At 38.7% G+C, this 25,782-nt stretch overlaps 4 protein-coding genes across 10 annotated transcripts; 3 read left to right on the forward strand and 1 right to left on the reverse strand.

The window, feature by feature from the left end:
- The first annotated feature begins 555 nt into the window (after positions 1-555).
- Positions 556-3,256, forward strand: LOC149007190 (cytochrome P450 71A9-like). Its single transcript, XM_089166368.1, has 2 exons — positions 556-1,576; positions 2,633-3,256. The coding sequence occupies exons 1-2, from the start codon at positions 641-643 to the stop codon at positions 3,254-3,256; spliced, it is 1,560 nt and encodes a 519-aa protein (XP_089022494.1). The 5' UTR covers positions 556-640.
- A 105-nt stretch (positions 3,257-3,361) lies between these two features.
- LOC149007191 (paramyosin) lies at positions 3,362-8,109 on the reverse strand. Its single transcript, XM_089166367.1, has 5 exons — positions 6,256-8,109; positions 6,090-6,166; positions 5,752-5,863; positions 5,504-5,620; positions 3,362-3,712 (listed from the first exon to the last, which is right to left on the reverse strand). The coding sequence occupies exons 1-5, from the start codon at positions 7,675-7,677 to the stop codon at positions 3,362-3,364; spliced, it is 2,079 nt and encodes a 692-aa protein (XP_089022493.1). The 5' UTR covers positions 7,678-8,109.
- Positions 8,110-12,517: 4,408 nt separating this feature from the next.
- On the forward strand, positions 12,518-20,052 carry LOC149007192 (E3 ubiquitin-protein ligase RGLG2-like). 7 transcript variants are annotated; one of them, XM_089166377.1, is made up of 14 exons: positions 12,518-12,811; positions 12,977-13,037; positions 13,185-13,276; positions 13,407-13,767; positions 16,423-16,507; positions 16,584-16,724; positions 16,814-16,927; positions 17,008-17,105; positions 17,925-18,004; positions 18,082-18,187; positions 18,293-18,420; positions 18,563-18,746; positions 19,255-19,311; positions 19,389-20,052. In XM_089166377.1, the coding sequence occupies exons 4-14, from the start codon at positions 13,510-13,512 to the stop codon at positions 19,467-19,469; spliced, it is 1,332 nt and encodes a 443-aa protein (XP_089022503.1). In that variant the 5' UTR covers positions 12,518-12,811; positions 12,977-13,037; positions 13,185-13,276; positions 13,407-13,509; the 3' UTR covers positions 19,470-20,052. The 7 variants fall into 7 exon arrangements, with proteins under 7 accessions (XP_089022503.1, XP_089022502.1, XP_089022504.1 ...); XM_089166376.1 differs by having other exon boundaries at positions 13,012-13,037; XM_089166378.1 differs by lacking the exon at positions 13,185-13,276.
- A 783-nt stretch (positions 20,053-20,835) lies between these two features.
- On the forward strand, positions 20,836-23,747 carry LOC149007193 (aldehyde oxidase GLOX-like). The gene is made up of 2 exons (XM_089166370.1): positions 20,836-22,275; positions 22,879-23,747. The coding sequence occupies exons 1-2, from the start codon at positions 21,215-21,217 to the stop codon at positions 23,654-23,656; spliced, it is 1,839 nt and encodes a 612-aa protein (XP_089022496.1). The 5' UTR covers positions 20,836-21,214; the 3' UTR covers positions 23,657-23,747.
- Positions 23,748-25,782: the final 2,035 nt, after the last annotated feature.

Raw genomic sequence — 25,782 nt, forward strand, 5'->3', positions numbered from 1 at the left:
TTAAATTAGATAGCGATGTGCATTCATTTTTTTTTTTTTGGTTACAGTGCATTCTTCTTTATTTCGATAGAAAATCATTAGTTTATGCTAAAGTTCAATTAATTGTTGCTATTGTTCAAATTTTATACCTAAAAGTTAAGACTGTAACAAGATATTTTTTCTCCTCCCAACTATAAATTAAGACACTTATTTTGTCTAATTAAACGTGTGATGTTTTTTGGACGGAAAAAAAAATGTGTGATGCTTAACATGCGACTAGATGATGTTCCTTCGTGTAATACTATTTAAAAAATATACATATCGATCTTATCTAGTTTTAGTATTTCTATGTTTTTTTTAAAAAAAATTTGGTGTTTTTTTTAAATACTAGAAATGGCGTCAGTAAAAGTCAAATCCACGACTTCTTCATTGAGAAGCATGAATCTTATCACTCAATCAATCCTATATTAGCTTTCTTCTTTTACTATTGTTGTAAGATTGTACGAAGTCATCCATGGAACAAGTCTTCAATTTTTTTTTTAAATCATTAACACAAGGGTATCATATTTTAATTCTTTTGCTTAAAAATTTCTTCTATAAATAAAGGTTCAGAGAAGAAGGATTCACCAAGTCCAATCTACAGCAGTAACACCTCCACCATATGATGATGGTTCCCATAACCATAAGCTCTCTGCTGCTCCTATTGTTCTCCTCTGTTTCTGCTCTTACTGTTTTCCTACTGTTCAAGAGAAACAGAAGGAATGATGGAAGAACAATTAAGGACAGAGAGCTTCCTCCAGGGCCTAGAAGGCTTCCACTAATTGGGAACCTTCACCAGCTTGGAGACTTACCCCATCGATCACTTCAAAATCTCTCTCATGAATATGGACCACTCATGTTTCTGCAACTGGGTTCTATCCCCACATTGGTAATCTCCTCTGCAGATGTGGCTAGAGAGGTTTTCAAAGGCCATGACCTTATCTTCTCTGGTAGACCCCTTACATCTGCTGCCAAGAGGTTATCTTACAATTGCTCTGACATCACTTTTGCTCCTTATGGTGATTACTGGAGGGAGATCAGAAAGATCACAATCTTGGAACTGTTGAGCATCAAAAGGGTCCAATCCTTTAAAACTGTTAGGGAAGAAGAGGTGGCTATGATGGTTGCTTCAATCTCTTCTTCTTCTTCTTCTTCTTCTTCTTCCATGCCCATCAATTTAAGTGAGATGATGCTTCGTCTTGCAAACAATGTCATATGCAGAGTAGCTTTTGGCAACAAGTATGGAGGAGGAAGCAACAGTGAGGAGACTTCGTTCTATGGAATTCTTAGGGAATTACAGGAGTTGCTAGGGAGTTTCAGTATCTCAGACTTCTTTCCATGGATGAATTGGATAGATAAACTGAATGGGCACCAAGGAAAGGTAGAGAAAATCTTTCACCAGTTGGATGATTTCTATGACAAAGTAATTGATGAACACATTCAGTCTTCTAAGTTCAAACCTCAGCACGAAGATCTGGTGGATGTCCTTCTTGGGGTTCAGAAAGATTCCACACCAGGGAATTCCCTCACTAGGGATCAAACCAAAGGTGTTCTCACGGTATGTTATGCTATCTATTGTCTTTTTAGGCTAACTATTTTTAACCGTTTTCTAGTTGAAATTCTTTTTTCGAACGGGTGATGTTTTACATACTAGGAATGAGGGTTATTACATATACGATCACGAAGGATCAAGCCTCACCTCCTCTTCACTAAGAGGTGATGATCATTACGAATAGTATTAACTCTCTGGTGGTATATTCTGAACATCTTCTCCGATTTGGAGAAAGCTCCAGAAAGACAACTTCAACTTTACCCAGAAAGTCGAACCTAACTTACATCTTTTTCTCATGCCCTCCAACCACGTCTCTTACTGCCTTGACATAAAGGAATCAAATAAGTGTCATTACCATATCCATTTCCTACCATATTTGAATGGATTATAAAAAAGGAAATTTTCCTAAATAAATATGAATGTAAATTGAATACAAATTGTCAACTACTAGATATTTTCATAAAAACAAAAATCATTTGCTGTGCACAACAATGCATTTTTTATATTAAATAATAAGCTGAAATTTAAAGCTTAATTTTAAATTTGAAAAGTCCAAAATAACCTTGTAGTTTCTTTGTTTTCTCAGCCAGTTATTTGGCATGTATATTTATCACTGCTGTGCATTTTTGTACCAAATGATTGAAAGCAAATTTGTAATCCATATATAATTGGAAAAGCTTATATAATGAGTCCAGATCATAACCTTGTACAAATTCATTCAAGAATTGCTCAAAAACAAACACATAGAATCAACCATGAAACTTATCCAGGTGGGGGAATTTTGTAGCCCATTCCTTAGCCAGCAAGACCCTATCCATTTTAAGCAAGATGGTCTTGAATTTTGTAGCCCATTCCTTGGATTCACTCATTTTATAGTCTTGTTCCCTCAGCTTTGCCATTTCTTTACGTAAACTTCTCTAAGGATTAATCGAGGTGCACGAAAGCTGGCCCTAGACACCTGAGACCGGAGAAACATAATAATAATTTCATCCATGTGGGTTCCACAAGTTCAATGTGTTAACGTGGCTCCCTTTGTCTCTTGAACTGATATTGCTTTTGCAGGATATGTTCACCGCAGGAACGGACACAGCTGCAGCGACAGTGATATGGACAATGGCAGAGCTCATTAGACACCCCAACACAATGAAGAGAACACAGGAAGAAGTGAGAAGAGCCATTGGTAGACAACAGGTGGTGGAGGAAAAAGACCTCCCTAAACTCGATTACCTGAAACTGGTGGTGAAAGAGGCACTGAGGCTTCACCCTCCTGCTCCATTACTAGTTCCACGAGAAACAATGGAGGACTGCACAATTAGAAGTTACAGAATTCCAGCAAAAACAAGGGTTTTTATTAATGCAAGAGCAATTGCAACAGACGACAAGTGTTGGGATAACCCAGAAGATTTCCAGCCAGACAGATTCTTACATAGCTCCATCGATTTTAAAGGGCAAGACTTCGAATTCTTACCATTCGGAGCAGGTCGAAGGGGTTGTCCAGGAATTCACTTTGCTACAGTATTGATTGAGCTTGTGCTTGCAAATATTCTTCACGCTTTTGACTGGAAGTTGCCCAATGGAATGGAAGTGGCGGATTTGGATATGACAGAAGCAGTTGGGCTTACAGTGCATAAAAAATCTCCTCTTTTACTGGTAGCTACTACAACAAATACCGGTATAAATGAATGAAACTGTTTGGAGCACCTTCTGTAAACACGAAAGCTTGGAGAAAAACATTGACTACCTATTTTCATTTTCGTAAGACTACAAAGAATTACAGAGGAAATTCTCCACTTATAATAATGGTTCTGAAAGCTCCATTTCATTTGAATTCTGCTGCTCTGTCTCAGAGAGGTGTTGTCCTACAAAGTTAATCCCAAGCCATTGCCATGGCCAACATATATACCTTGGCCTGTTTCTGTTTCTTGAATCTTCCCGGGTATCAGATTCTTCAAGTTGACGGGAAAGCTCCTCCACCCTCTCCCTCAATCTTGAAGCCCTCGAGTCCACCAGCCTCAAGGACTTCTCTGCAGCATCTCTTGCAGCCATGGCTGCTTCAGCAGTCTCTTCTTTGAATTTTAGCTTTTTCTCTGACTCCATCATGACTTGTTTTGCCTCATCCAGATCCTGCTGAAGGGCTGACAACTGCAGTATGCCAATCATAACTATTAACAGAAGAAATGATGCAATCACAGCTGAGCATCAACTAATTCCTGAGTACACAACAAAAGATTATGGTGCCTCTAATACACGATAACAAAAATAGTGAAAATCACAATAAACTGCTTCATGTGGGGAAGTAACAACAGTGTTTGATGCCACAATTTTCAAAATAAAATAGTTAAGGCATGTATATTAAGAGTCTAATAGAGATTGTAGCAAACTAATGAATATGTCTCCAGTCTAACTACTTCCAGATTCATCTTTACTCAAGACTTCAATGTCTGTGCTGTTGAAAGAGAAAAACTTGCATCTATTGAAGTTCATAACATGCTGGTTTTGCTTTTCTGTTCATCATTGTGGAAGAAAACTTGGCTTTCAAAACTAGGTGGATGAAAAGGGACTTGAAAATCTAATGGTCAAAACCTGGGAAATAGGTTAAGGAAGCTTCTTGATGTAACCTCATGTTTAAAACTCTAGTTTTTAGTCCTATAGGCTCTTTTTTTGTTCTATAGACTCGAAATAAACTACTCAAAAATTGAAGGCAACAGCAATTCTATAATTAAATGGAAGCACAGAATCTTATAGGGAGGAATGAAGAGTCAGATTTCAGATGGGGATAAATACTGTTCAGTGGAGGTTTGCTTCTGGGGCAAATGACTTTCTTGTAACTTATCATGTAACAAAGCTACTCCCAGATAACTCTTAGATTACAAGTCCTCTATCCTTCCTAGTTTTGCCAATCATTCACCTCAACACCTTTGTCGCTACTATACTAAGTTTATCCACATTATGCTTCCTAACTAGAAGAAGCATTCAGCTTCATACAGCATCAATGGTCATATGGGTATCCAAAGAATCTTATTGTTTGAAGCATCTTAAAAATTTTTTTTAGACCAAAAGAAGATACAGAATAGGGGAAGTGAATAGTCTCGGGCGAGACCAAAAATGACCAAAATCCTCTTAGAAGTTGTGCTTTTAACTCAGAGGGGACCAGTCAAGATCTTGACTGCTCTCTGTTCCATTGGTTTGGCCAGAGAATAAAAGAAGCATCGATGGGGTAAATGTGAAGATTAATGCTTTTACATTTTTTACATTTCAAATGCTTATTTAAGTTGTTTTATATTAGTAGTTGTAATCTTTCAAGGTGCCTAGACAGGAAACAGGGGGAAAGGAAAAGAAAAAGGAATGAGGAGAACATGGAGCAGATAGGGAGACAGGAGTATTTAAATATATATATATATATATATATATATAAGAGAGAGAGAGAGAGAGAGAGAGGAAGAAAGAATGGGTTGGAAGAAAAAGGAGAGTAAAAGCCGCCATTATCATGGAAAGGTTGCAAAGGCAGCCACTGACATCAAGAAGAAGAAGACCTTTCATAGTTATAAGTAAAAGAAAAACAATTAATCACTTTACACATAAGTCCTCTGTAAAATCAAAACAAGTAGGACACAAGTTCGTATTCTACACAATGAAATCCCTCTTTATACAACAGTGCTTGACAGCCTTGGGGACAAGGTTCTTGGTCAACACCTAGGACCATCTTGCCTGCATGACTGGCCATGGTTAATATTTAAACAAGCTAGCAGAATTACAATAGTCCATCAAAGACATTGATATGTACAAACAGGACAGTATCATTATCCAAAATCCCCGATGAAACAAGGAAATGGGACACATAAATATATATGATATTAAAGGATCACAACTAGTAAACAACTATTTACACTGGAAATATGTACAACATGGTTATAGGACTACTTTTAAGTGTACCTGTGCCAGATACTCTTGTTCTATGGCTCTGCCTGCTGCAGCCTCTTGCTCTGCTGCTACTTTCCATCTTGCAATTTCTTCTTCAGCAGCTGCTATGTCCATCATAAGTCCTTCAACCTTTACAAATTGATACATCAATGAGTGAATATAATATCAACTAAAATTTCGAAAGAAAACCTAGAGTAAACAATTGGGCAAGATGAGGCAAAAGTTGTAAAAAATTGATTTAAGTTGAACACGTTGATTACATTTTCATTGGCCACTCTTTCCTTCTCTTCAAGTTCCTCTATCCGAAGCTTTCTTTGATTAAGTTCCTTGCTTTGAGCCTCCACACGTGCTTTAAGTATATTCAGCTCTGCCCTTAATTCAGTTAAGAAATATATAAAACAAAATTGTTCGGGTCAACTGAGACAAAGTAAAATTCTCAATCACTGATACCTCAACCACAAATACCAAATCATTGTACGTGGAACACAATTCTGTGAGTAATTCTTTTATGATCATTATTTATTTATTTTACTTCTAAATTTGTTACAAAACTTCAGAGCATTTCAAACTCAAATTTTAGAAAAGGTATGGAAGGTACCTAAGTTCTTCAACTGAATGTTGAAGCTCAATGATCTCAAGCTGATATTCCTTTACGCTGTTCTCCAGAGCACCAGCCTACACATATATATAGAATAGTTCAGCTTTTGCAAACACCCAAAATCTCTCTGAAACAGTCGAGGTACAGGTGTCACAGAAACACTCACCATAGTAAAGATTTCATCCTCATCTATGTCCATGGTACCTGATCCATCAATATAAACCACACTGTCATCATGCCCTGGGCCACTAAATCTGAAGTCCACCCCAACCTCCTTAAGACCATTTTCAGCAGTTTGCAGGACATCACTTGTTTCATATGATGGATCTGATGACATCCTTCTTGATAAAGCACTTCTAAGTAGGGATCCAATCTGTTGTTTATCCTTCACCAACTGAGCAAGAGTCTCCTTTAGACCTTTTGCTTCACGGTTCCTCTCTTCCTGGGCATCCCTTACCTTCTGTGCAGCAATTTTGATTAGTGAATAGATAGATTCCAGGCCAGCCAAAGATGCACGTAGGTTCTCATCCATGTCCATACCTTGTGGAAGGAACAAGGACCCTGAAAAGTCTGACTGATTTGATTTGTTAACATCAACCACCTCAATAACTTGATATATTTGGTCATGTATCTTTGATATATAATTCAACTGCTCAACCAGCAAGGGCCTGTGTGAATCTACTTTGGATTCCAAATTCCTCAGTTTATGATCATAATCATTAACCAACTCCCTTAATCCTGCTGCCTCCTTCACTGCCACATCTAGCTTCTCTGACATCTCACTGTCAATCTCAGATATCTTTGCTTCTTTATCAGCTACTGACTTTTCCAGATTTTCAGTGTCAGCTGCTTTCTTCGTCACTTCCTCCCTTAACCCACTAATGGTGGCTTCAAGCTGAGAAACTTCAATGGCTATTTCATAATTTCTTTGTTCCATTTGTTCACGAGCTTCATTTCTGGACTTAGTGGCCATGTCAATCTGCCTGATGAGTTCCTCTGCAATTTCATTTGTTCTCTTAATAACCCCATAAGCAACAGCTGGTAATCCGTTGTACTTCTGTGATCTAGGAAGCCCAGAACCTGAGAAATTCTTGAAATTACTGACCTTTCCAGATATCTTTTCGATTCCAGTCACAAGCATATGGGCAGTGGCTTCAGTTTCTGACCGCAAAGAGTCCCTTGCTTTCACAGCTTCATCAAGCTGCCTAGCACTTTCCTCCTCCTGTTTGGAAAGTTCATCTTTCAGCCTCAAGGCCTCTGTTAATTCTTCTGATAACTTGTCTTTTGTTACTAATGCTTCTTCTTTTTCCCGTAATGCCTCATCCTTCAGCCTGTTGCTCTCGTCACGCTTCTTTATCGCCTCATGAGCAAGCACCTTCAAGCGATTAAAGGACACCTCAAGCTCGGATTTGGCAACCTCTGCAGCCTCCCTAGCTTTCCTCTCACGGTCAAGCTCTGTAAGAATCTCCCTAAATCTCTCCACAGATATGTCTTCTTGAGAAGGAGACTCAAAGCCTATAGGGACCGAATCATCCCCCTCCACATCGCTGAGAACAGCATCAGCATCTTCATCGCCAGGGCTCGCCATTCAGACCTGTTCTTAATCGAACAAAGCACCCACCATTCGCTAACCGACTACTCAGACTAAAATCCAAAATTTCTCAGATCACTAATCTCCAAATCGATTTCTTCACCCCAAAAACATGGAATCAATAAGGCACTGAAGTCTGCGTGTAAATTTGAAACCCTAGAATTCGTAATTTCAATTGATCAAGCATCAATACTCAATTGATGTTGATCCGAATTCGACAAATTCGATATGGTATACACCAATTGCAAGTCACGTAGATGAAAACTAGGGACAAATTTAATAGACAATTTAGAACACCTTCACGAAGAATTTGAGATAAGTCTTACCGTTAAGGAACTTCTCGCTTCGAGAGGAAGAAAACAAAAACTGATGATCAACGGTAGCCACCAACCAGTCTCCTTCCCTCTGCTGGAGTTTCTTCTCCTTTTTCTTTTCTTCTGAGTTCTGAATCAGTTTTATTATTCCCTAAACCAAAAACAAAAATTAATAATTAAAAAAGTAGTCGGGGACCCGGGATTTTATGGTCCGGGTCAGGAACTCAAACCTGGATCTTTTGCGGGTTAGGACCTGACCAGTGTCCACCCATCGATGGAGCGGGTCACTGGAGCACGCGGCCCTCGTACATGGGGCAATCCTTGCGACCCGAACCCGGATATTCTGATCCAGTTCCTCTTTTGATCCAATGGTTGGAATGTGTTTCACGTGTTATCCAGTCAGCCCCTCACTTCACTGCATCTCGCTGGCAGACGAGGTGCTGGAGAGGGTTAAAATAGGCCTACTCTGAGATTTACCATCAACAATTACCCCAGGCCCAGACTTGATTTTTAGGGATTAAAAAGAGAGTTGGGCTGACTTAATGGGCTTCAAGGCCCATTTACCCATTAGTGTTCATGAATACATGCATCTTTCTTCTTAAAATTAAAAGAAAAAATAATTTTTTTACTTGTGGCCCACTTAATGGGGTTGAAACTCTAGGCACCTCCCTTAAGTGCCAAATATTACCAGTGATCTAATATCAAAGTTACTAGTTATCCACGGTTAGATAATGGGCTTGATTATGTTAACTAATTCAAAATTGAAATTGAAATGACCATAATGCCTTTAAGTAATTAAGTGTGACGTTATGACCAAATTATCCTCCCATACTCAACCTTATCACTTCACCCATCTTCTTCCTATGCTTTGCCGAAAACCGCCCCCACCTTCCTCTGCTAGAAACAAAACAAATGGCAATATTTTTTTTAACGGGAACCCGAAGTATAGCCTCCTAGTTCACTCTAAAACAACGGTCTTCCTTGCAATCTCTCTGGTGGTGGAGCTTGGATTATGGTTTAAAAAGTGCAGAGATCGCAAATAAGAGTTTGGTATTAGTAAAAGCTCCAGGCATTCACATTGAAGCTCTGAAACCCACATAGAGCTTAGCTTGTGGTAAGGGGAATGATAAATATATGGTTGATTGGTTGGGATATATGTTATGTTAGACACCCACCCTCATTTAGCTTTCTAACATTGTATGGGATATGTTACTGCAAAAATCCTGCTAGAACTGCATGAACAAGGAAACCTACAAAAATGTGCTATACCGTGTTGGTCGAGTAATGCCTTTGAAGATCAAGTTAGCAAGAGGCAAAGTGTAAAAAGAAGAAAGCCCAAGATGCCTCTCAACCCTAGGAAATATGACTTCAAAATACTTGCATTTTATGTTGATGATCCTCTCGTATTTATATAGCAGGAAAATTTACCTAGACCACCCAATATTTAGAATGAAAATCCATTTACAAAAAGAAATCATGATACAATGCAAGGTAAAGAAAAAATAAAAAGTGCCAATCATATAAGATCCATCTACATGAATTATGAAGCTTTTTATTTTTTTATTTTGTGGGTGGGGGGTTGAAGAGAGAAATTGCACTCTAATTTTATTTAATGGGAAAGTATTGTCTAATTAAATAACATATGATTCTTAGTGTTGGATATAGATGTCACTCTCATCATAACATCAGACAACATGAATAATGATAAATAAAACATTGAAAAAGTCTTTCACCCTAGCATTTGGATATTCTTAAATACTAGAGAGTCAATATTTCAGTTTTGCAAAAAGAGACAATATTCCAAAGAAAATAAATAAATAACTTAAATGCAATAGAGATATATTAAACCATGCATACATTAAAAAAAAGAAAAATGTGTTTACATGGATCACCTTCAACTGATTTTGGTGATGTTTTGTAGACTTTTTTATCTCTTGAAAAGTTAGAAAGATGAATTCAGCGAGAATCAAACTTTTAAAAGCCAAGTATAAAGCACCAAAAGCTTACCAATATAGGCGTGAAACATGAAAAACTATTTCAGATATGGAAATTTCCATGAAATTGCTTTACTACTCATAATATTTTATCTTCTGGATGGAGATATAAATTTTATTATCAATAAAAAATTCAAATGCCAACCTAGTTATATTTACCAAATGATGTGCATGTTGGCATTTTTTTTGGGGTATTTTAGATAGTTATCAATGAACTTAAGTCTAATTGATCTAATCATCTATTGACTTTTCACAAAGTTATTGATTATGATTTTTTTTTGGGGGCTGAAATTGAATCTAATTGTTGATACTTTTGTTAAGAAATCTGACAAAGAAATTGTTTCTTTGTCGGGCTTGGTTATGACTAATCATCTTGGCATCTTAGGAGATGCAGAGATACATAAAGACAAATACTGTGTCAAGTGGAGAGAGAGGGGGTTTGGCTTGGTTACGACTAATCATCTTGGCATCGTAGGAGACAGAGACACATAAAGACAAATGCAGTGTCAGTGGAGAGAGAGGGGGTTCAGCTTGGTTACAACTAATCATCTTGGTATCCTAGGAGATGCAGAGATGTATAAAGACAAATGCAGTGTCGAGTGAAGAGAGAGGGGTTCACTTTCAAGTCAAGATTTTAAAATAAGATCTTTGTGCCATATAAAAGATAAATATACAACTTTACAGAGCAATCAATAAAAAAAGGAAGAGACAATAAAGATAGGACTTAGGAGTAGATGCTAAATCTCTTTCAACCTTTCACTTTCTCGTGTTTCATATAAAGTGTCTAGTGAAACTCCACTTGCAAAAGCAATCTTAATCAAATTGACTAACTCTTCCCATTTAAGCAATAGTGATTGTTTATGTATAAGATAAGATCATATAAAATTGACTTTGTAACTAGTGAGTTGCTACACTTAGTGTTATGAATATTCCATGTATCTTGTTGGAAATTTAATAAATAAATAAAACCTTAAAAGGTATCTTAAAAAGATACCAAGACCAAGTGAACTTTTCTTCCTTTGAACTTTATTCAGGTTAATTTACATTAATCTTGATTACATCCTCAGAGTAACTTCTATATAGAAACTAAAATCATAAACAAACATATATACAAGCTTAAATAATGAAGACTTAATATTGATTGGATGTTTAAGTCAGGGTTCACAATATCACTACTTTAGCTTAATGGTTAAGTTCGAAATTGAAAGTTGATTTTAGTATTATTCAGATCTATACCCTAAAAAAAGAAATGTTTTATATATTAGTATAATTTAAATATAAAACTAAGCAGAATCAAACCCTAAAAAAAAAAAATTTGTTGTGCACAACAGTGCAGTTGTTTGGCTGTGCACTTATATGCCAAACAATTGCATTGTTGTACATTGCAGATAATGTTTTTCCCACAAATCCTGACATTTTCACTTAAAAATTTTTGCAAAAATGGGGTGGGAAAAAAAGGATGGAAAAAAAAAACATGTGGGTCCCATGTATAATGGGGTGAGAGAGAAAAAAGGAAATGAAAAGATTTTGTGGAAAAGTGATAGTGGTGGGTCCCATTTTTTTCTTTTCCCAACTTTCCCACAAAGTCTCACCAAAGTTTATTGATTGGAACTTTTAAAATGGCTTCGGGGTCGAGCAACCAAACAATCTATCATTTTGGAATTTAAATGAAAAGTAAGAAATTTGCACTCTTTTCAAGAGTTTTCCCACCCCACCTTTTTTCCAGCAAACAAACGTAATGTATTATTAATGACCCTAAATGGTACTTAGTTTATAATCATGGTTACCAATTTGATTGTCTATTCCTAAACGAACTCTTTTCAAAGCACAAAGTGCCCCCACCTTTACCACCATAGCAAACAGGGCCCAGGAGTGGGGTGATGGGAGGGTTTTTTAGTTTTTTAAGTGACCCTAACCATATTTGATGGTACTTAGTTTATAATCATGGTTACCAATTTGATTGTCTATTCCTAAACCATTGCATTCATTCTCCCAGCCAATCCGGTTCAAGAATTTAAACCGCGCCAGGTTCACATGGACACTCTTGATTTCAGTTTAAGATCTCACAGCCATTCAGATGGAATTTCATTACGTGGGTCCGACATGTGGTGCGATCGTACCCGTACAGCTGTGAACTGTTGTCGTACAAAAATGATACTCCACCACTTTCTTTCAATATTGGTTCACCTTTGAAGTTTGAACAACCTTTTACTTTTATTGACCACATTTGAATACGGTCCACGATTTGGACTTGAGACGTGGGGACCACTAGACATGCGATCTGATCAAATAACCGATTCAAATCCAACGGCCCCTTTTATGTGACTAATCTGTCTTCCGTATGTTTTCAGTTAATACCAATTCTTATCAAATTAACCGTTGATTTTCGTATTCCACCAACGTTCTTGTCAATCAACGGTTGAAACGCTACTAGTTCGAGTGACGACGAAAGGTGGCGGCCCACCATGTTATTGTGCTCCGCTGGAGCTTCTAAGAAACTTCTGAGGAAGTTTTATAGTCGTAGTTTGCACAGAGAGTGAGTTGTAAGTTGTAACGATCGGCTAAAGCCACTGGACCAGGAAAAAGGAGATCTGCTTTCATTTTTTCGCTATTAAAAACTGCTTCTTCCGTGATCGGCGTCTGTTAAGCATATCTGTATCTCTTCGTCTTCTTCTGTCTCACAGGCGAGCAAGGTCACGAGCATGAAAACCTAGAGACTGATAAGTAGTAAATGCAGGCCATGGAAGTGCTGCAGAAGCTCAATTTCTCTTCTCGGCGTGAATTCTTTAACCATTCTGCCGTTGAGTTCCGTAATCTTTAATTGTAAGTTTTAGATTTTAAAGAAGTTACGTCAATGCCGTATTCGTCGAATCTTGTTTTCTTTGTATTTTCACTGGAGATTTTTATTTTGTTTTCTTCTCTGTGAGGATAAGCATAGCGATCTGTCGGTTTGGTTTCATCGTTTTCTGACGTTTGACAGTCGGATAGGTTTCTTTGGATCCGTTTTGGACCGCGTTTTGTAGGTTGCATTCGAGGACGCTCGAAGGAGGTAACTTCAGGACAAAGATTTCTCGTGTCGGTTTTCCGTTCAAAATTTTCGTCGCTACCGACTTTCAAATTTCGATAGTGCGTGTTTCATATTTGAAGGAGATTCTTTTTTTATTCTTGTAACTTGATTGTTTGCAAAATTTATTAGAAAAAAGAGGAAGCAACGGAAGCTGCATCTTCGGCCCAAAGACTCGTTCTTTAATTCGCTTCTTAATATTTTTCTTTGTGGGGGTATTCCGGGTATTTTTTTCTCTGTTTCCCTGGTATTTTGAAGGGAATATCAGTTTATATTTTTAAGCATAAAGTCCAGAGTTTGCTTATTCCACTTCCTGCTTTTGTTGGGTTTCTATAGTGACTGGTTGCTTGGTAGGTGGTACGTTTGATTGCTTCTGTTCGATTTGGTGGGCTTTGTTGCGGAAGCGAGCTATCGGACTTAACTGCATATCAGGGTATCTCAGTAGATTGAAGAATTCATGGGGGGCAAAAGCTCAAAGGGGACGAGTTGGAGACAGACTTCATTGTCTGGGTCCAGTTCTTCCTGGAACCCTTATGACCATCCACAGCCACCGTATGGCCAACAAACCCCAACCTATGCTTCGCAGCCGCATTATACGCCACAGCAGCAGGTTGTACCTCCATCTGTAACGTATGGTTCCCAAGAACCGGATGCAAGAAAGAAATTTGACAGGAGGTATTCAAGGATAGCCGATAACTACAATTCCTTGGAACAGGTTTGGACATGAGCTAATGTTATTATTCTTTTGATGTGTTAAATTTCAATTATTTTTTACTTGTATCTCAAATTCTCAAAAAAAATACATAATTGAAAGAGGATATTAAGGGCCTGTTTGGTTACTTGAGTCTGGAGAGTTAAAAAAATCTAGAGATTTCAAATCTATGGTGTCATAGTTCATAAAATTAATTGTTTGGTTGGCCTAATTCTTTGGAATGAAATCTGTAGAATTATCCTGAAAAAACATCTATGGAGGCATGGGTCAAATGTTTAGTGTTTTATAGTAAGGGTGGAATCTTTGTATTTCACCTTATACCCATACCGATAAATTTACAGATTCACCTCATACCCATGAAATCTAGGGATTCACACAACCAAACGGGTATGAATATTCCATTTGTGAATCTAAAGATCTCAAATCTCTGGATTCATGTAACCAAACAAGTCCTAAGAGAACCAAAAGATTCATACACAACTCTAATTCATTGAGAACCACATTTAACCTCTATTCGTGGCAAGCTTGGACCTTTTAAGCAGCTACTTGCCAAGAGGGTCTGCGCATTCTGCACGGAAATATTTTTCTGTTTTGGATTCCAAGTCTGCGTCGTCTAGTGTAATTCTTTATCTGGCATCATAACCTAATTCTTGTGAGATTAATCAAAGGGATTCTACCGTTTGAAATTTTGCTGGCTCAGGGTGCAGCGGATGAGGAGCCTTTGAGTGTAAGCCTAACTTTCTAGAATCATGCTTTTAGGATATGTTAGCATTTTGATTTGTGCAACACTGATGCACCTAATGCTGTCCAATCTGGCCAATTGGACTTTGGATATTTTAGCTGTCCAATCTGCCTATTGTTGGTTTATATGGGCTTTGGGATTGTTAATGCAAAAATTAGAAGTTAGGTGTTGGAGTTAGATTTGGATACTTAATAACTCTAGAGTTCTTTTATAGCTTTAGAGTTTTTTTTTTCCAGTCTATTTTACTTGTAAGTTAGTTTAAGAAAATGATCATGAGTTAAAAGTTCAAGCAGATCAATGGTGACTAATGTTACAGCCTCTCGTCATCACACATTTCTTAGAGTGTATTATACAGAAAGAACCCTGGCTAATGCAAGTAGTGGAATACAAGACATTGTACCCCCAAGAGTGTCGCACTCAAGCATCGAATGAAGCTCTTAGTGCAATGGCGTAGCGGTTGCTTTACCAGGAATGATACTGCTATGACTGGTCGATTATTTACAGTGTGTAGCCCAATTAGTCTATTTAAGCATGTTGATATTGATTTTAACACATTCAAGGGTCGTTTTAGCTTTTCAGTCAATCAGTATATTTTGAGCTCAATGAGCTTGGGATGGTAACTCAATGATCAAATGAAAACATGTCTATGCCATGGGCCAACTGGTTGAGACTTGTCAACTGCAATATCTTAATTTAGGAGAAAACATGAAGAAAATTAGGCCAAAACATTGGTTATGACTAGTGTCACAGCCAACATTTTTGCCTGGGAAGGAATATTCCTGTGGTGGGATCCACATGCAAAGTTCGACTGCAGCTTGTTACTAACATCGCAGCTTCAGTAGTTTGCAATTGGCATTGTTGGTTGATTTTTGAAACCTAGTTTATACATTTGATTTAGCTTATAATTTAGATTTTTCTGTCTTAGTTTGAATAGGCCCATTCCTCAAAAAATTAGTTTGTATTGCCTTTAAGACTTTGGCTGAGCTATAAGCCTATAACTAGGCCCTTTCATTGTGATAGAAAATCGGAATTTGTAGAAATCGAGATTGCAGGCCATATTGTCTTTGCTGATGGAGTGATCCATGTTCAAGGGCTGAGATAGCTGTGGCTGTGGATGACAAACCCAAGGCTTAGCCCATCCCTTGAGCCCCCTTCTTTTCTATTTTTTCTTCTTCCTGAATCGTTTCCCTATACTGCTTGATATTCCTTATTGCTGCTAGTGTTTGTGTCTGCAACCAACCATCAAGAACTCAAGCTGAAGATTAGAAGCTGTCCTCAGTTGATTTCAAAGGCTAGGATTATGGTTACGTAACCATTGAAGGCTGTTGTTGTTCCTGCCTTGTAGTCTTACCTGCTATAATTTGTGGAGATCATAAAGCAACCATTGATCAGAACTGGTTGAGTCTTGGAAGGGTTGATCACTGTTAAGAAGACATGCACTGGATCCCTAGTTTGATGTCCTAATGCCCACCAGGTTGAGAGGTCTGCCATAACCTTCTAAGTTTGACTGCAGTTCATACATCATTCCTACTCCTTTTTGTCCAAATTTAACACCAAACTACTGGCCGGTTACATAGGATATGTTACTTCTGTTTTGGTGTTTACTACTTCCCCTTCTGATTCTGATTTGCTTCTATTAATGATGAGCCACCACACCTATTAAGAATCCTACCGTATGTATAGTGCTTCTTAACAGAAATTTTACATTAGCTACTGCAAGAATTACATGACTTAAAAATATCTGGATAGGTCAGGATTTCCAAATTTTGTTGTGGAAGAGAAGCATTCACTTCTCACTTTGCTAACCAATTACATTGCAGTTGCCATAAGTTTACTTCAGTCAATGCACTTTTCTTTGGGCTAATTACACAATCATGTTAAAAATTATGGTGATTGACAGTTCGTCTGCTTGACAGGTCACCGAGGCTCTTGCTCATGCTGGCCTTGAGTCTTCTAATCTCATTGTTGGTATTGATTTCACTAAGAGCAATGAGTGGACAGGTTTGACTCAACAATGCACTTTATGCCTTATTTTATGAGTAGTAGTGCTGCATGTTTGATATTGCCTTTGTAACAGGTGCAAGGTCATACAATCGGCGAAGTTTACATCACATTGGAGATACTCAAAATCCCTATGAGCAAGCAATATCGATCATTGGTAGAACAATAAGTGCTTTTGATGAAGATAATTTGATACCTTGTTTCGGGTTTGGCGATGGTAGTTTCTTATGATCTTGTGCTTATGGACTGTGTAGCTGACATATATCTTAACTTCAAACTGAAGTTCTCTCTTCTATGTTTTGGCAGCATCAACACATGATCAAGATGTCTTTAGTTTCTATCCTGATGGTAGACCCTGTGATGGATTTGAGGAAGCATTGGCTCGATATAGAGAAATAGTCCCAAGTATACGACTGGCAGGTTTGACTTTCTGCAGTGCATTGTTTTTTGTTTTGAAGAAGCCAGCCATCTTATCATGGATGTTTGATTCCTTATGCCAGGACCAACATCATTTGCTCCTGTTATTGAAATGGCAATGACTATCGTCCAGCAAAGTGGTGGGCAATACCATGTTCTGTTGATAATAGCAGATGGACAGGTACCTTTTTGACCTTTTTTAGTACGATGAAGAACTATTTTTCTATAGAATGCCCATTTTTGCTTCAGCTTTGACCATGAATGAATGATGACATTGCGTCATAAACTACTATAGATACGGCACTGTACTTTCCTCCATCTATTATGTTTCACTTATTAGGTTAATCTATTTCCTTTGAGAGAATGGTTAGTTTATTGGTTCAGATTTGGGATTGAATTTGATTCCACCATGAGGAAACAAATTTTGTGATTGCAGGAAGGGAACTTAAGAGTTACAGGATTGCCAAAATAGGAAAGTAATAAGACCACTTAAACTTTTGAAACTAAGGTGAAAAACTTCTTCATATGTAATTATGTATTGTGTTCAGAGCGGTGTATCTTGGAAGTAGCTTGCTGTATCTGTAGATGGACCAGATTATAGCTTGTTGAATTATTATCATTTGTTGAGGAGAAGTTATCTGTTTCGAAGTTGAAGAACTGATAAAACCAGAAAGTTACAGATAATTCCTTTCAAATTCCCTGAAATTTAGTTCATAAAGCTACAGATAATTCCTTTCAAATTCCCTGAAATTTAGTTCATAAAGCTACAGTTAATTCCTTTCAAATAAACGAAAGTATAACAAGCTAGTAATTTCAGTCAACATTACAACTCAATCTCAATAAATAGTTGATATTCTTAGTTTATTACAACAAAACACCTTAGTGTAGTTCTGAGCATGCTACTTATGTCTTTTATGTCAGGATGGGTGGGTGGATTGCCTGTCCATGATGGACTATACTTAGTCCGAGGATTCATCTTATATAAACCATGGTTACACAGGTAACAAGAAGTGTTGATACGGAGCATGGCCAGTTAAGTCCACAGGAGCAAAAGACAGTAGATGCAATTGTGAAAGCAAGGTGGTTACTTTATTTCATTCATGACACCCTTTGTTCTCCACTAACCCCAGGCTCTAATAAGTGCATTTCTGCCGCAGCGAGTACCCCTTGTCAATTATTTTAGTTGGAGTTGGAGATGGACCTTGGGATATGATGAGGGAATTTGATGACAATATCCCTGCTCGGGCCTTTGATAATTTTCAGGTAACTAATGGTTGATTCTGAAACTTATCTTCGGTTCCTTGGTTTTCTGCATTTTTGTGTTGTTAGTTGATGCTGACTAGGGAATGGCTGTTCTGTGCCATTCAGTTTGTGAACTTCACAGAAATTATGTTGAAGAATGTGCCAGTTACAAAAAAAGAGACAGAGTTTGCTCTTGCAGCACTGATGGAAATTCCTTCTCAGTATAAGGCAACAATGGAGCTCAATATTCTGGGGTAAGACTGGAGTGTGCCTGTTGGATTTTTGAGGTTCTATATGTTCACCCCTTATGCATTTTTCATCTCTCTTTCTTTAACATTGCAACTTGTATCTGATGCTTAAATCTAAATATAACTGCTGTTTTCATGTGTGCTGAAGCAATCGGAAAAGAGGTGAAGTCCCAGACAGGGTTCCTCTGCCTCCTCCTTTGTATGGTGCAGCTTCGTTTAGCAGCTCAAAGCCTTCTCGTTTAAGTAGTTTCCAGCCAAGTGAGCCTTCTTATCATGTAAATAACACAACTGTCGGTTCTGCTCCCCCTGAAAGTTCTGCTTTGGACAACCAGGTAATTCATATTCATAAATTTGGATTTTGGATTGTTATGGGTGTTTTTTACCATTTACTCTTTGGAATTTTGAATGAAAATTGGTCCCCTAATTTCTTTTGGAACATTATTTACGTTGTCAAAATTTTGTTACAACAACAACAAAAAGCCTTGTCCCAACTAAATGGGATGGGCTACATGGATTATTGCCTTCTATTAGCTCTGTTGGAGGCCATAATAAATACGAGGCTTAAGCTATGCGTATCTTTCCTCGCTTCTTTTTAAGGTTATTGTAGGTCTGCCACTAGTTCTTCTAATTCCTTTAATTTGGATTAGATCACTTCTACATATAGGGGCATTTAAGGGCCTCCGTGGAATGTCGCCATGCCACCTCAATCAACTTTGTCATATCATTTATTGGAGCTTGTCATATGGTTTTTATTTAGTGACTGGCCGTTAAATTTGACACATTGTGTTCTATCTGAAACTTGTAAATATAATTAACATATTTTTCGGTGAACTTGGACAGCTTTGCCCTATCTGCCTTTGCAATATCAAAAACATGGCTTTTGGCTGTGGGCATCAGGTATTTCATGTTTGTGCTTTACTGATACTTGGTTAGATTTGAGACCAGGGTTGACATGTTTTAGTTGTCCTTGGCAGACCTGCTGTGACTGTGGAGAAAGCCTTCAGCAATGTCCCATATGCCGGAGTTCGATTAATACTAGAATAAAGCTCTATTGAGGGACCTTGCACCATCTCTTTGTTCCTGATTTGTACATCACTGCAATTAGTGTTGGCATTTTTTTGTAAATTCTTTTTGATTCGGTGATGGCCTAAGCCTAATGTGTTAACTTATTTTCGGGATGTTATGTCTGATATGGTTGGTTTGGATGGCGTGAGTAGGTAGCCTGACAATCTGTTTATTCCTAGTTGTACATTTTGCTGGCTGGTTTCAGTCCCTAGGTAGAGATGGTAGCGTGGCTATAATGTTCTGTATTGCTTTTCCTCGCCTGATTAATTGAAATAGTCTAATTTAAGCAATTGGTTTCTTCAGGCTTGTGCATTAAAAGCTTAATGCCTTAAACATCCCTTCTGAATTCTTGAAATTTTACAGCTGAAATTCGTAAATTCGACAAGCATCTTGATTGGACTTGGAAGAAATCTGGAAAGGAAACCCCAAGGAGGGAGAGGAAAAAAGAAAAAAAAAAAGAGCTGATTCTGCTTTATTTGTTGACGTTCGTCATGGGCAGAAGAGGGTTGAAGAGAGAATAGTAGTGGGCAGTAAGCAATAATGGGTCATCTCCATACCTGTTCATGTGAACATTTGTTTGAGAGCGTTCACCTAAGTTTGGATCTTGTACCCCTATGCTCTTTCTTCATATTTCTCTATAACATAATTAAGAGGGAGATTTATTTGTGATTCATTTTATTAGTACTCAAAGGTGAATTTGTCTCTTAAATATGTGATAGAGGGGTAAGAGAGAAGCATAGTTGGATTTCAACTCTAACCTCTTGCCATTTTTGTGTCCATAAATATTTAGTTTTATTTATAAATTTATGGGACATATCATTGAAGGGTTGCTCTACCCAAAAAAAAAAAAAAATCATTAAAGGGTTGCTCAATTGATAATGATCAATAATTCTTAATGAAGAGGTCATAAGTTTAGCTCTCCTTATTGTATGTAATAGAATCCAATCCCCACCCCCTAATATAAAGTTGCTAATTTAAAAAATTAATGGGACACGCCTTGATATGTAGGGATGCGGAAAATAAGAAGGGAATCCCTTGAGGATGTAATCGTAGTGCGCGCAAGCTGGCTTGGATGAACCTCAGATCCAAAAAAGAGAAGGGAATCCCATATATATGTCCAAATAAAAGAAATAATGAAAAACATGAAGATGAAGGTGAAGGTGAAGCAATTGGCTTTTATTTAAAAATGTATGGGATAAAATCTTGCTATTATAATTACGTCTACGCCATGAATATAGTCAAGGTGCAAGTAAATTGGTTCCAAGAACCTCACAAGCCTCAGATTCAAAAGGGGGGAAGAAAAAAAATCTTAGTAATTTTTATATTACATAGGCAAGATAAGTGTTTGTACTGCTAAAATACAAAAATCTAGGAGATTATTTATGAATCCAATAACATATTCCATTTCTTGGGGTAGCTACCAAGCACACCACTTCAGTTCGAGAATCCTCGATCTTGGCGGACCAACCTCAGACCAACCTGACGAGGTCCAACAGATAACAATATTCCAGGTTCTCGTACGTGAACGCTGAACCTGAACCGGTCTCGTTACTACTTGATTCAAGCTCTCTCTCTCTCTCCAGTTCTCCTCACTTTCCTCATTCCTCACCTCCCCACGGATGGTTTCTACATGAAATTCCGACGTTGCAGGCTCATCTCAGGAACATCCAAAGCTCTCCTAACAGTTCGAAACGCATGAACCCTAACAACTTTAATCCACCAAACATAACCCTAAATGCAATATAAAACACTGCAATCCCTCTTATCTCTATGTTCATCCTCACTTCTCATAAAAAAGATGGAAGTTACAGATAGATTTTTCGTTCCTTTCAGCTTCAGAATCAAGTTCAAAGCAGTCCTTATACTGTTCCTACTGCAACTTGTTGGTAGTGTAAGCGCGATCAGAAAAAGAAATTCAACCTCAGGGAGAAGGGGAGGGGCATGGCAGCTCCTCAAAAGGAACACAGGCGTGGTTGCAATGCATATGGCCTTGACCCATCACAACACAATCGTCATATTCGATCAAACCCAAGCCGGCAGATCCAACTACCTGCTCCGCCGGCGACGTTGCGTCGCCACCAGATCTTCCAACCCTAAAGCCCTCCTCCGTGACTCCTCCTGCTGGGCTCACTCCGTCGAGTACGATATCTCACGCAACTCCATTCAACCTCTGGATCCCAAAACCGACACTTGGTGCTCCTCTGGTGCTTTCTTGAGCAATGGAACCCTTCTCCGAATCGGCGGCCACGGCCACGGTTACCGGAGAATTCAAGAATTCAAGTCTTGCTCCGGCACTGGTAACCACCATTTAAGAAGAAGACGGAGAACACGAAGCAGGGGAATATGCGGGTGGAGGCAGAGTAGGAATTTGTTGAGGGATAATAGATGGTTTGCTTCAGCTCAGAGACTAGCCCATGAGGACCAAACCATTGTCGTTGGAGGCAAAAATGTTTTCACCTACGAATTCGTACCCAAATCGAAATCGTCTCACAACCATCAATCTTTTTTTCTTCCTTTTCTTCATGAGACTTTCGACGAACACCAAGGAGGCAACAATTTGTATCCTTTCCTTCACTTATCATCAGATGGGAATCTGTTCATCTTCGCCAACAGAGATTCCATCCTCTTCAACTACAGGAGGAACAAGGTAATAAAGACCTTCCCTAGGATGCCAGGTGGTGGGTCCAGGAACTACCCCAGCTCGGGTTCCTCTGTTATTCTTCCTCTCGACCACAACCACAGGTTTACCAAGGTGGAAGTCATGGTTTGTGGTGGTTCACGCACGGGAGCCTACAGGTAAGTTGTTAAATGGTCTTTTCTATGCTCCCCTCTTGCTTCTCCATCACACGATGGAGATAGGAGCCTGGATAAGAGTGAGACTCACCTTTGAATGCAGATAAAACAAATGATAAGTAGAACCAAAATATGAGATAGCACTCACTGAAGGTCTCACATTTAATTCATTTGGTTAATATTGAGAAATGTGTCCCACCCTATTCTATGATAGAGAAGCGTATCTCTCTTATTCACTTGGTGGAGGTGGTGCTCATGTGAGAGCCAATGAAAATGGTTCATTGTAGGTGTTACTTAATTAGCCCTCACCTTTGGGTTTAACTTCAGTGTTGCCAACAACAGATGTTGCGCATTTAATGCGTAGCATTCAAGTCTGTTTACTTTCCCTTACTTTATTTTGTCTTTATCTAGATATGAGAATTGCGTATATTTAATGCGTAGCATTCAAGTCTATTTAGTTACCCTTATTTATTTTTTCTTTGTCTAGAAATGGGTTTTCCCTATAATTTATAATATATAAATAGAAAAGCATCAGGGGAGCATATACATCTTCTTCGACATGAATGTGGTGTAGACTCGCTTTGACACCATTACCATTGCTTGCAGGGCGGCCCAGAGAGGACGCTATTTGGAGGCACTGAGATCATGTGGGAGAATGGTAATCTCAGGGAACAAACACAGATGGGTGATTGAGAAAATGCCGGGCCCACGTCTCATGAGTGATATGTTAATCCTTCCCACAGGCCACATCTTGATCATCAACGGTGCAAGAAACGGCTGTGCAGGAAGGCACAATGCTACACGGCCAGCTTTGAAACCTTACCTCTACAGTCCAAAGAAACCAAAAGGAAAAAGGTTCAGGGTACTCTCATCTACAAGGACACCCAGAATGTATCACTCGTCGGCAATTCTTCTCCCGGACGGCAGAATCTTAGTTGCCGGCGGCAACCCTAATGAGAAATACACATTCAGAAACGTTGCTTACCCAACTGAACTGAAATTGCAGGCGTTTGTACCTCATTACATGGATCATTCCTTCCACAATATAAGGCCCAGAAATGTAACAGTAAGCTATGGTCATGGCGGAGATGGCGCAAGATATGGGGAAGAATTCAGGGTACGGTTTAGGCTTCATGCGAAAACAGATGAACATGACTTGAAAATTAGTGTTTATGCACCACCTTTCACAACCCATGCGTTCTCCATGAACCAGAGAATGCTGAGATTGTGGTGTAAGAGAGTGGAGAAAGAGAAAGATGGTTGGGTTGCGGTTGTTGAGGCTCCACCGTCGCCCAGTGTTGCACCTTCTGGTTATTATCTTCTCACTGTCGTTAATGGTGGTATCCCAAGTGTATCAGAGTGGATTAAGTTTATACACTCTTAATTAGTAGGCTATTTAAACAGTCTTCTCTTACTGGTTCTACTCAGATTGGAAACTGGGATACATGCTTAAGTTTTTTTTTTTTTGGGTTCGTTTTTCTTCTTCTGTCTTCTTCTTTTTGCAATCAAATGTCCTCGTAAAGAAGCTAACCTTAAATGATGAGTTGTTGGGGATTGTTATTTTGGTCTCAATAGTCTAAAGTGCATGGATGATTGCCTTGATGGCCACCGACTGAGAGCGGGTGTTTTCAATGGCTCCATCCCTTCAGTAACTTCGTTTCATATTTCACTCATTTATATCGCGACACTCTACCCATAATCTGCCTTAAATATATAAACCATCAAACTGTAGTAAAAGTGAAGTAATAAGTTCAACCACCAATGTCGTAGTTTATAGTGGTTTCAAGTTTGCTCCCGAGTGGTTTGATAAATCTCATGTTTCAAGTTCGGATTTTCTCTGCTCATCTATTTCTTGCATTGGACAGTTGCTTGCTTGGGTGTTACTGGCTTCTATGAACTAGCCTCTGATGGGGATCACTAAAAAGTCCGAACATTGCATAGAGTGTACCACTCTCCTGCACATGATGTGTGGGGGAGCAAAATCGATCCCATCACGGATCTTGGTAATTGGTATAAATGCGGGCCTTTGAAGAAGAATTGGGTGAATGTTTCTCATGTACGTAAATAATTAAGTGTGAGCCATTAAAGGTGGCCACCCAGCAAATGACCAACGACCACCAGTACCCACTCGCTAATTGCATTTAATGACTTCCCAACAGTTTCTGCAACTCTTCTATCCTTCTCATATATACTTACCCTTTCGTCTTACTAAAGTGAAGATATCGCATCCCGTGAGGAGAAAAAGAAAAAAGAAAAAAAGGTGAATCCATCTCTGCAAGGTCTTGGTTTCTCAAGGAAGCACCCATGATCGATTCAATCATTGAAATGGCTCCAACCAACAAGCTTTCTTACACGAGGTTGAGAAACGAAGGTGGGCCAGTTGATGATGATGATCATGAACATCAAGAGGAAGAAGAAAAAGCACAGGAGGAGAGACTGAGTTGGAGAGTGAGGAGATGGTCCAGGATCAGAAGGGTGGGTGGTAAGAAAAGGAGGAGAGTTCGAATCCCAGGCTTGAGGAGGTTCTTGAGGAAGAAAGATAAGTTGATCTCTGCAGTAAGGGTTTCATGGGGTAAAGTTTTCAGGAGATTGATGGAGAATCGATACCATATGGGTGATCTGTTTGCTGGGAATTATTTGTTCGTGCAAGTCACCCCATCTCCTATTAAGAGTGCCAACAAGCCCTCTATGGCTCTTGGCCTCCATAACATAACCTCAAAAAGCTCTCTTGGGAAGGTTTCTTATTAAGAGTTCGATTTCGATCTCTTTGGTTTTACTTTCTGTTTCTGCACTTCTTCAATAAAGATAAGTTGATCTTGTTTGCTAATTTGTTGTACAACACATAATTTATCCATACCGATTATGTATAACAAACTGTCTTAATTACAAAATGCACTAAACCCCTTCCCACACGAGAAACAAGCTACTATTTTTGAAGGTCGTGCAAGCTCACCTTTAATGGTGGTTTACCATGCGGGAAGAAACTGGGGAATTGCACTTGCTAGCAAGGACGAAGAGCAGAGTTTCAGAGTTCCTGTTTTACAGCCCCCAGAAGGCCAATTCATCAAAATTAATACAGATACCAACCTAAAAGGGGTTTCTTCAAAGGGGCTTTGTGTTTAAGACCCATAATGGACTTCCTCTAATTGCAGTCTCTGATCCCATTCCTTTTGATTCAGTCTTGTTGGACAAAACATTGGCAATTAGGCAAGCGCTTCTTCAAGCAGCTTCTGATGACTTCCACTTCATTATGGTGGAAACAGACAATCTGGAACTGTCAAACATCTTAAATCTGAAGTCTAAAGCTCTTGTGCAAGTAGACGAGGTTGTGGAAGACATTCTTTCCTTTCATTGCTGTTTCCATAGCTGTAGTGTTTCTTTTATTGCCAGAAGTAATAACTGTTGTAGCTGACCGGCTGGCTTGGAAGGCCACATCCATTACAGTTAGGGCGTCTTGGCCAATTTCCACTCCCTGTACGAGTCTAGGTGTTTGTCTTGCGTTGAATGAAA

The sequence above is a fragment of the Hakea prostrata genome, chromosome 8, assembly GCF_041222555.1.
Source record: "Hakea prostrata isolate BN-2017 chromosome 8, UWA_Hpros_2, whole genome shotgun sequence".
Taxonomy (NCBI): domain Eukaryota; kingdom Viridiplantae; phylum Streptophyta; class Magnoliopsida; order Proteales; family Proteaceae; genus Hakea; species Hakea prostrata.